Source organism: Habropoda laboriosa, unplaced genomic scaffold (assembly GCF_001263275.1).
Source record: "Habropoda laboriosa isolate 0110345459 unplaced genomic scaffold, ASM126327v1 scaffold30, whole genome shotgun sequence".
NCBI classification, from domain to species: Eukaryota; Metazoa; Arthropoda; class Insecta; order Hymenoptera; family Apidae; genus Habropoda; species Habropoda laboriosa.
This window is the reverse complement of record NW_017100178.1, coordinates 139,406-151,026: the sequence shown is the minus strand read 5'-3', so window position 1 is coordinate 151,026 and position 11,621 is coordinate 139,406. Positions and strand designations below refer to the sequence as shown.

Sequence of the window (11,621 nt, the reverse complement as noted above, 5' to 3'; positions counted from 1 at the left end):
TTATTAGATACTATTATTATATTATTAACATTATTATTAGATATTATTATTAATATTACCAAGCACCTTTATAATTATAAACCCAAATCGCCAAGCAACCGCCACAGGTAAGAAGGGGGCAAAGTCGGGAAAAACCCATGAAGCGACGCTCGACTCCAGGCCCTTTTCCTGATCATTGATTGGTCAGAAGCAAGATGCCAAAATTAGTATAAAACCGATGTACCCTTACAAGGTCGACAGATAGTCTAAAGCAATACACCTAGAACGACACCCGTTCGAACTAAACATTAAATAAAACGACATCAAACACATTTCTGGAATGTTACGCCATGAACCAACTCGAAACGGCCCGTTTCGTAACAGTGGCAAAATTTTCTACTAAACCAATTCTTATTTACGCACACGCGTTTTATTATTATATTCGAATTGTTAAGGCGTATCCTGTAGCCGGATTTATGGCAGCGAGTCAAGTGGTCGCCGTCGCAGGCAAATATCGCTTTTTCAAAACACCACAAGTGTTTATTGCGTTGCCTGCGACACTTAGTCCCTAGGACCAGACCCTGCCATAAGTCCTGGAGTCTCCGCACGGAAAATAGAAAAGCGGCCCACAACTTTTGCCACTGTCGATGGGCCACTTGACTTTAACAAAGCCTAGAAAAGCGGAGATTCCACAGGATTCCCACGCATCCGTCCACCGAACACTGTCTCCGGTCGTTGTCTACCCCATCCTAAGATGACGCGCTAAGGGCGAAATGGAGGGAGGTTGCGATGCACCGGAGTAAACTGATTGGTGATTTAGAAAAGGAAAAATCACCAATCAGGGTGTTTTTGGGAAAATAGGAGTCTTCGTCGAGGGAAACCGCAGAGACTCCAGCCTAAACACTTGGCCACTCGCAAGAGAAACACCTCTCACTTTGCAGAAGAATTTATATCTTGAATTAGTTGTAGAAAATAGAACATATAATAAAAACTTAGTGTTTCAATCAAGAAACTGGTCCTTCGTAGCCTTAGAACATTAGTCGGCACACACGTGCAAAAACCGGCAACGCTTGAACGATCGAAAGATCAACCGCAAGCCCTAACACATGGACTGCACTATTCAATCTTCCTCCTGGCTCATTTTCCAATGAAAAGTCACCAGTTTTGTATTTTGCAAATCAAAATTGAACAAACCATATTATATTTTCAGCAGCTTTTTCTACAGGTTTTCCAAGTTTAAACTCATATAAAATTTACGCAAATGTCTCAATTATTCATTACGTTAGATTGAATTTTGTACTATTCAGTACACGTGTACCACATAAATTCTTCTTCTTAACTACTGTTTCTAAAAATTGACGATCCGACAAAATTTTATACACGATGTCGACCCGCCAATTTTAACCTTGAAGGAACCACATTCCATTTGCACTCACGTAATACGTATTAAGTTCAGTATCCACTTGTTGCAAATACCCGTTGCCTATCACCTTTGCGCATCAATGGAGACGGGCGAGCGTTGCTCCGTTGCGTATCAAAATTTGATGCAAAGATACACAATGGACTCAACCGGGCATTTGTCCGTTTTTCGCCGCCGCATCAAAAGACGTGGGTGAGCCAGTGCCGTACAGCTGCGCAGTGATGATACGGGAAAAAGTCACACCTCTTTACAGCGTTGTGTATCACTGGATAATACGCAATGGTAATATGCAACGAGTACTTGCAGCAAATACAATAAGCTCGTACCGCGGTGCATTTATATTCTTCACGATGTGTTTTGCATTTCGAGTTACTTTCAAGAAATGAATTCATTAAGTCAAACGTGTGCTGTGCTCACAATCAGTTAGAAAAGTTAAGAGAAGCAATAGCAGTGAAACGTCCTGGACTCTTAAATCGAAACAAAGTGATTTTTCACCACGATAATGCCAGACCGCATGTTTTATCATACCAGCCATATTCTCCGACCATTGTTCCATCAAATTGCCATCTGTTTCGTGTATTCCAACATGTTTTAATGGGCAAAAAATTGGACAATATCGATTTCATAAGAAACAACATTGAAAAATATTTCAATGTTATTGGACGTCCTAATACATATGGACATGTGGCTTTGCTGATAGTGCGATTAAAGTATAACTTTATTTCCATTCTGTATAATGTAAGAGTGTATTTTGGTACTCTTATCACAGATTCAGAAATAATTTGAAAGGAATGAACAAAATGAAATGCATGTAGAAACTATATTATTGGATTCCCTTCTATTTTTAGTGTTTTATTTAAAAGAGGGTTTATGAACGTTAGTTTGCACAATATGGATTGTCAAGAAAAATAATTAACTTCGTATAAACGACTGGCTAATAACTTAGTTAACGATTGCCTGAAATATAATGCAACTTAATATGTAGCGTTGTCCAATATATTTTATGTAAGTGTAACTTCTTAAAGTAACTTATTAGTAGTGAAATTTTTCATGAGTATAACACTATCTGCACACTCACATTTTATATTTGTTAAACTTATTTTATGTAAATATATAGAATATAATTAAGGAGTCGCTATCTAGTCAGTACTTTGTTCGCACATCAATCAAAAAATAATATTATAGTATCGTAAAAATATCGCCTCTTCCTACAAGGTAATTTTAAGAGACACAAGACGAGAGTCACAAAAGAGAAAGTAGGGGTCGACAGGGATACAAGCCAGACCCATCGCGAAAACCGCCGATGACGCACAAGGCCCACCGCGAAAACCTTCGATGACGCACAAGGCCCACCGGTGCGTTGCGTAAAAACATCGAAATAGCATGTGTATGAGAGAGAGAGAAAGCGAAGGAAGAATTTTTTCATGGAGATAGAGTCAGAGTTGCGGATGAAGTCAGAGTGTTGTAAGAGTTGTCAGTGTTGGAGATAGTGTTACGGGGAGTGCTATATGAGTCGCCTAAGAGTTGTAACAATCGTTTTATACTTGTGTGGATATTGTGATGGATCATAAACAAGAAACGATTTATTAATTTACGTCTAATAATATACGTCTTAATAACCTTTCATTCTCTTATCATAAACTATTATGTGCAAAACACTTAACCATAGATATTCTACAATATATGTTTTGTTATTAACATACCTTGCTTAAACTTTTCTGCATACATATGTACGTACTTGTAACCTGCACACTTATACTCAAGCATTTCCCAAGAACGTGATTATTCTAGAACATTTCAAGAAATTATATTATATTTATTGTGATATACTACATTATACTTATACGAACTATTTCTTGTCTGTTTCAGGTAAGATAATGTTTTCAATACTTCTGAGCCTCCCCACGAACTAACACCTTGAAGAGGTATCGTTATCGTTCAATCATCGAAAAAGGTAACGTGGTTAAGTCACATTAGAGTGCTACCATCAACATTTCACACTATCGTACAGACATTCCCTGGCGAATTGCGGAACGTTTGCCAAGGCGGTCGAAGCAAAGAACAGGGTAGAGCGGAGTCATCTCCTTTTCTTGTCAGAATATTCGTTAATTACCGCGAAGTAACATGGCGTGAGTAATAATAGTTTTGCGACTACGCGGAATGGGGGAGAGGGGGCAATGGGGAACAATAGCGGAGTTAATTAGCTGGCCTGTTATTTCCAGGTGAAATAGTTAAAAACTCGCCAGCTATAAATCATTTCGAGCCGACCGCGATAAAAAGTTACCAATTCGTGCGCTTCTCTAACTAACAAATGCGAACCCATTTATTAATTGATTGGTTGTTATTTCGCCACGCATCTTGCGTTAGTAAAGCAAATGCAATGAAAGAGATTTCGTTCCTTTCGAGAGATAACGAAGCCTAATGGAAAAAACTGAAGGACTGCTCAACCAGCGAAAGCTGATAGTGAGAAAAGGCGAAGTAGAAAATGTTATGCCTTATGTGACTCTGGGAAATATTTGCGAGAGAAATTTTATGAAGCAACGAGTAAACAGAAAAATTGGTGTGTGCTATTAGCTAGAAATGAGAGACTAGTAATTTTTTGTTACCTTTTCATTCTTTCAATATTTTTGTTACCATTCAGGGGTAATGATGACGATATTTATGGCAATTGCGTGTCAATAGATATTGCAGGGATTCCATCGTATTTTACGCTTAATGTATTAATGCTTTTACTAGACTTCTTTTTTAAATATGGAAATGTAACTCTGTCAGGGTGTTAATTATGTGATACGCTGATTTCAAACCGACTAATATGTGTTTGATTTCATATAATTCTGCTTTATTTCTAATTTATCTTATTTGCAAAGTACGATGAAATAGACTTTCAATAAGTTTAGCTTTCTCTTAAGAGAGTCAATTCTCATTCATTGGTTCAGTTCAGTTCAGTTTTAACGAACAGTTAGGAAGCAGATCAACTTATCTTAAATTACTTAATTTCTTATTAATAAATAATTTATTACATACTGAATAGCTGGTATTAATGAAAACTATTATTTTATAGTAATTAAGATAATCGATAATAAAAACTCCGAAGTAATATTTAAGTTACAAGAATGACATTTCATATAAAAAGTGACATTAAATAGATTCAGGTTGGACATTCCTATAAATAATTTTTTCAATATATCCCTTGTTATTTTCTTATAAAAATATGTTAGTAAATTATGTTTTAGTAACACGAACAGCACTTTCGTCGAAAATATTTATTGTTAGTCTCCACTTTTCTTTTTCATAGCATATTTGATGCAAGATACATGCATATTTGACCGAGATACAATGAACAGCGTGCTTTTCGCGCGCGAATAATCAAGTTTTTTTACCTCGTTTCACTCGAACAATCGTCGTCGTGTACGCTACTTTTACCCGGTCAATTTACATAATATCAACGTTTCAATAGTTGAATTTTATCGCGATTACGCGTTGGGTGGGAAACGGCATATCTTTCGAATCTTCATTTTTCCAATAGCTGGGCGTCACGTTGTTCACGTGGCGTTCCTTACTGCGGATGGCTTGACATACACGCGCGCACGTACACACACACAGCGACTGCGTGACTGCGGTCTATTTAATCGTATTCAAGACTGGGCTTACCGTAAATTAGATAAAATTGCCCATAAAGTTCTGCCTATCTACCTACTTACGTTCAAGACACTCCTACGTATCGTTTCATGACGGTGAATTTAATAAAAATATTTCAGGTTATGACAACGTTCGCTCCGCTCGATTTTCGTTTCCCTCTTCTTCCAGAACGATTTCAACCTACGAGCGCTTAGTTGTTCGTTGAACGTCAATTTACTAGGCAGGATAAGCGTCGTGAAATATTTTATGAACTTGCACGTACTCGAAACGACCGGCGAATCGTTTTCTTGTTAGCATTCTCGTTGATTATTCGTCGTCCCTCTTTGAAGTTGCATTTTAAATATTGCGTTAAGTGCTATTGTTGCAGACATTAGGCTGCTAATTTTGATGGAATAACGAATCGTAGATGTAAAAGTAGACGCTTTTCGGTGAGAAATTGAATAGTTTGAAAAAGTTAGGAACTTTGGGTGTAGTTCCGGAAGACCTCGGTCGCCGATCGACGCGAAATTTGCTGGGAAGGCGGAGGAGGGTCGAGTATGGGCGTTGTATAGGGTGACGAATTTCGTCCAAGTAAGGGTCATTGAACGAAGCAGCCACTGAAAGCGTGGATTTAAATCTAACCTAACCTACATAATCAGGTATGTAATCATCTTATCGAACAATAGAGCTGGAGCACAGCGTCTAATACCGTCGAATATCTAGACGGCCGGCAATATTAGAACAGTCACATCGCTTCGCCGAAATTTTTCGTGGGACACCCTATAGATACTGAGGCCGCTACCGCTATTGTGTCATCGGTTAGTCGACACTTGACGGCAACGACCGCTATGTACATACAGCAAAGACGGTTACGTTAGTAACTAATGTTTATAATGTAATGCTGTAACTAATGTTTCATATTTGCCCTCCCCCCTCTTCTCCTTCCTCTCTTTCTCAATCTAACGATTTCGGGTATTTTTAGAAATCTAACTGTGGATGATTAGTTCTTTCGACACTATGAATTTTTCTTCATACATTCGTGCAAGAAACAACAACACTCTCAGCAATTCAAGATCCCCGAACGTTTCGAGACTGCTACAAAGACAATAAGGTCGTTCCAACCTCTCTAATAACTTGTTCGCGTTGAGCAATATTCGGTACGAGTGGAAACTTCCATTAAACGTGAGCCACTCATCACGGCATCGTTTCCCTACTGATTTATTCGTTAACATGCGAACTGCATCGTTCGGCAAGCTCCACGAACGTGTTGGTCTCATGTTAATAACGTGTTCTCACCTTTGCGAGGATCTTAACAGCTAGGTTCTCATGTCGTACAAAAGAGGACAGGAAAATTGGGTCTTGCTCCTTTGTAACAGGCTTCTCGGGGAATACCTAATGGCCGGCGAGGGCGCGTGTTTACCTTCGCAGCTGCCGCGATCTGAAGTTTGCGCGTCGACGTAGCTCATTTACCCCGAGCTTCCACGGCTTTACCGTCTTCTTATTCTGCCGAATTACGTTCCGAAAACAGCTCGTTCTATTCCCTCGCTATTTCGTGACTTGATGTCGGTAAAGTTTCCACCCTGCTCTTGACGGTGTGGAGGAAGATCTCGTTAACTTTTGGTGGACTGCTTATCTTTGAAAATTGAGAAAGAAGAAATGTTAAAAAGGTCTGACCGGATAAGCATGGTAAAAGTGCCCCTAAACTAAATGAAACGTGTGATACGTCAATTCAAAGAGCTTCTTAAGAAAACCATTTTGACAATGTTTTCAATGCTTGATTTCTGTTGTTCTATCCGATAAAAAATTATGAAAAAAATCTGAGATACTATAGTCAAAGTATTACATATCTGAGAATTTTTTCGGATTTTTGGACTGATAAACCTATTTTTTAAAAATTAAATAACATTTAAAGTGCCAATTTTTTATTGATGTTATCAAAAGACAACATTCATATTTTCACAGTAGAAGTTGTCTGTCATATTTATTAACTCATAATTTTTTCAGAGTTTTTGGAAAAGGGTGTTATAATTAAAAAAATGGGGGTAGAGGGCTAAAACTGTGTCGAAATGGTTTTCCTAGGAAGCTCTTTCAATTGACGTATCACACGTTTCATTTAGTTTAGGGGCACTTCTACCATGCTTATTCGACTAGACTCTTCGTTTATTAAAGCACTGTGTGGGTTTAATATATGATTAGTTTTGTTGTTGGTAATTCATTTTACGATAGATTTTGTACGTGTCATAATGTTATCGAATGCAACTACAAGTATAAAGCTAACAAGGTAACAAGATCTGTTTTTGTGATGGATTGCTAGAGTCTCTCTTTCAATGAAATGTTGAAAATTAGATTATGTCTGCAAAGGCCACGTGCAATGATTTGAGAAGTAGTAATAATTCTGATTTGTGCAAAAATATTTATTAATAATTAAAAGATGATACTATGGTTTACTTTATTAGTTTAAATATATGTATGTATATCTACATGCGAGTATGTAGTTATTTACATAGGTTATATGAGAATATAATGGACTTTTACTCTTATTTTAAATATACGAAGGAGTTATAGACTGTTATCGCTTGCTTTGTTTTCTCATGAACTTTTGTATACCTACTCTCCCCTTAGGAGTACCCATATTCACTTATGCACCCTACGGTGCCCTGTCTCGTCCCTGTCACGTCCAACTCATGCATACTCATTAGTCACCCTTAATCACGCTAGAAAGTTAGCGTTTCTTGAAACCTTCCTGTTAGGACTATGACACTAGATATAATTACCACTACCAAGAAATATTGGATGATAAAGATTACTATGCTTGCTTTTGTAAAAATTTGTCCTTCCTTATTGATGGGAGCTCTTAGTTTGTGATTTCTAAAATGTATTACTTATATGCAATTCTTTTTCTATTTTGCAAAATAATGAAATTTTGTGATTTTTTAATCGATTTACAATTATAATCACAAATACTTCAAATGATGGTAATTCTATATTTGTGAGGTGGGTGAGGTAATACCGTTTTCTTTACATTACCTCTGTCGTGTACTCGCGTCGGTTTGAGTTATGCTTCAAACTTGGATCACGAGAGAAAAATCGGACTGTTTTTTAACGAGGTCTGAAGCGATCCCGGAATACCCTTTCTAACGTTATAATATAAACGACTTGGTTATGCGTTCAGCGCTCGGACTGATTTAATACTTGTTGTTTAACGTTCAGATTGATACTGGAAAAAATGGGAGATAGGACATGAGAGAAGGAAGACACTAGTTCAGTAATTGGAAAATCGGGACAATGGTTAATAAACTGAGTTCTGGTGGTGAAATTACCGAGGGTACGCGCTTAATAACGGCCCCGGCTAATCCTATGGGTCGCAGATTCTTCAGGCCCGTCTTACAATTTCCTTAAGCTATAAAAATAAAAGGAGAAAGGCTCGATGTGAAAATGGCAAACAAAATGTTCGGTACGGAACAACCTCAATTTATTAGTACAAGCGTGCTGACAAATACAACGACTCGAGATGCAGCTTTAACTTACAGTGATACTTAAACTGTATGGTAATCGGGCAGCGGTGGTAGAAAAACTATCTGTAATGTAAATGCGCAGGGTTTTCATGTAGGTAGAATAGAAAGACAGAAGTAGCGACAGAGAAAGATGGAGGTAGAGAAAGTGATGGAATCGGAAAATTCGTAGACAACAAAGGCGTTTGCCCTCGTCTAAACCTGGATGCCATATATGTGCTTCCTAGGCTACTCGAAGACGAAGGCAAGATTGTTAACATTGGAAAAAGAAAAGAAAGGAAACTGAAGAAGTTGTAAAAGAGAAAGTTGTGTAGAAGAATAGAAAAAGGTTTCGGACGGTGCTCCGGTAAGGACGTATTGGCAGTGGCGTAACCGTTACATCTGTATTTTTCTTATCTTCTGAACGTCTAAAATTTGTCTCTTTAATTCTTTGTCTAACGATTTTTAACGACTTGTTTGTGGCATCTTATGCGTAACTCATGTTTAGCAGTCTTCAATTTACTAAATTAAAATTAAATTTGAAATTAAAACTAACCTTTATCAACTCACGTTTATAATATTTGTATCATAATTTATGCTATGAATACATTATAGTGTCATTGTTCTCCACAAACCCTATATTTTATATAGAAACACTAAATAACCGTTACATCAATTTGCACTTAATAAATTCTTAATCCTGATTGCCATTCGTCTTATTCGTCTCCAGAATGACAATTTCCATTGAATTAACAATTTAAAAAATGTACAATTTAATTATCAGTTTACAAATACAAAGAAGGTTGAAATAGCACCAAAGCAGTTTTTATAATACGCTTCATCTCCCTCCAACAAAATGCCACCGCAAGTAGTTACCGAGCCGACAAAGCAAACAAACAAAACCCAGTAGTCGGTAGTACCGCCTCAGTCGAAAGTTTGTACCTCGACAAGCATAGCAAACCTGATTATTCTACGGACCACGGGCCGAGATTCCAAATGAAACCATTCACGACCGAAAGTGGCCCATTCTCGGATTAATAACGTTTGTATATTACGCGACGATCTTAACGCTCGGCCGTTTCTCGCACGCGTCGCGGCGTCCAGAGGGGACAAGGGGGATCCAGGCCCATTGAAACTAACTCGACCGAGCTGGAAAACGGTCCCGCGAAACGCGAAATGGCCAACATAGCGGCTCTAACGCCAACCGTGTGCCACCAGCCTCTCCGCGTTCACGCGCGCAAAGTCAAAAACCCTCGAGTTTAATAACGTTTCACCGCGCCTCTCTTTCTCCGCATGCGTTTTCTATGTCGTCGGCATTTCCATGTCATGCGCACACATGAGGTAGCCAGAAAACGATTCTTCCGGAAAATATAAAGTGCTTAGGAGAATTTATGCGAACTTTTATTCGGATAAAAAGGTAGGATTGGGCAAACATTGGTACCATGATTTTTTGTTTGTAAATTGCAAGGATAAGGTTCCTTAAATGTCCTGCGGTGGAACATTTACATATATAAAATCTGTCGTGTGATAACTTATGGAAATATTTGAAGAGTAGGTACGATACGAAATACAGCTAGATGATCACTAGATATCTGCTGTCACGAAGAAATCAAAGTATGCAGGAAGTGACTTCAAACTTAAATTAAGATCTAGAAATTTAGAATAAAATTATTTGTAAAATGATATAGGTAGGAGATTACTTAACCAGAACTTTATGCTATAATTCTTCACTGCTGTAGTTATTGTTCGTGTGTTAATATGTCGCACAAGTTAGAAGATGAAATTATTATAAGAAAATAAAGGTAAAGCCTGAGATACATATTTAATCGTGTTTAATAATTTCTCTAAGAAAACCTATAATAAATGTGTTAAATATTTAATAATTAAGAGATTTATAAAGTTTAAAAATGAACAACATGTTGATCAAGTTTTTATCACTTATTTGTAGCAAAATAATGTAATTTTTTAAATTTGCTTACGACATATTAATATGCGTTTAAAATTTCAGCACATACAAATATAAATGAATCCTAGGATATTGATTATTAATATACCATTATAAAATATTGATTTAAGGTTTAAAATTTCGAAGTCCTTGAATTGATGCAGTAGATCTTATTGAAACGAAATCATCATGTTTCCACTGAATCAGTACATTGACTGAAGTATTTAATTCTGTACAACAATATAACATTCTACATAAAACCTTTAAGGGTAACGAACTTATAAGAATGTTCAGTTGAAAAATATCACTGAAGCAGATGAATTCATATCTCGAAAAAAAATACAATTCACTTAGAACTTGGCACAAGTAAAAGATCTTAATGTTTATTTAAATATGCATGGCATAAGTAACCGATGTTTCCATATACGCGAAAGATTAACTAAAGTCGATTCTTACTTGTCTCGCTGTCTCCTAGTAAATCATCCCAATTAACCCTAAGATTCCTAAGTCCCATAGGCTTCCCCGTGATGGCTCAGGGCTCAGGAGTTCTAGGGTTAACAATACATATTAATCCAAGAGATTAGAAAAATTTCAATATTCTTCTTCTCATAAAGGAACCCCTCGCGTTACAATTTTAATCTATCCTTTTTGTCAAAGAATCACAATCATGTCTTTATTGTTTCATGACTTTTAACTTACCCTGTATAAGCGAAAGGCGCCCTCGCTCTTCTACAAGATGAAAAGTGAGGTCGGTAGGCGCAAAAGGAAAACGGAGTGAAATAGCTTGTGTGGTGGAGGAAGGGCAGAAGAAAGGGAGATAGCACAGGAGGGCTGTTTCGCGTGGAACGCTAAGTACAAGGGCGAGGTATAAATGTTAGGGTACACCCTTCTGGAGGTGGTGAACGCGTGTTATGTGCCTGACATTTAAATATCGTACTCGAGAACTTCAGGCTAGCCGTACTATCGATTGCAGTTGCAGATAGGGCCGCTCAATCCCTCCTCGTTTTCGCCCTTCCCCCTGGTTACCGGCAACCCCCCAGTTTTCGGCCTCGATTCCGTTGATACTGTCTTGTCGTTGCCGACTGAAGTTTCGCGGCTTTGCTGAATGTAATTAGAACCAATCGACGCTCGACGATTTTGAACGAATGTCAATGATGGGGGGGATGTG

The 11,621-nt window shown here is 37.7% G+C and overlaps 1 protein-coding gene across 1 annotated transcript in view; it reads right to left on the bottom strand.

Annotated features, from left to right (window-relative positions):
• LOC108578920 overlaps positions 1-11,621 on the bottom strand; it is a 71,410-nt gene that overhangs the window by 4,101 nt on the left and 55,688 nt on the right. The window contains 1 exon segment of the mRNA XM_017942338.1: positions 3,103-3,186. Within this exon segment, the coding sequence (XP_017797827.1) occupies positions 3,103-3,186 (84 nt within the window).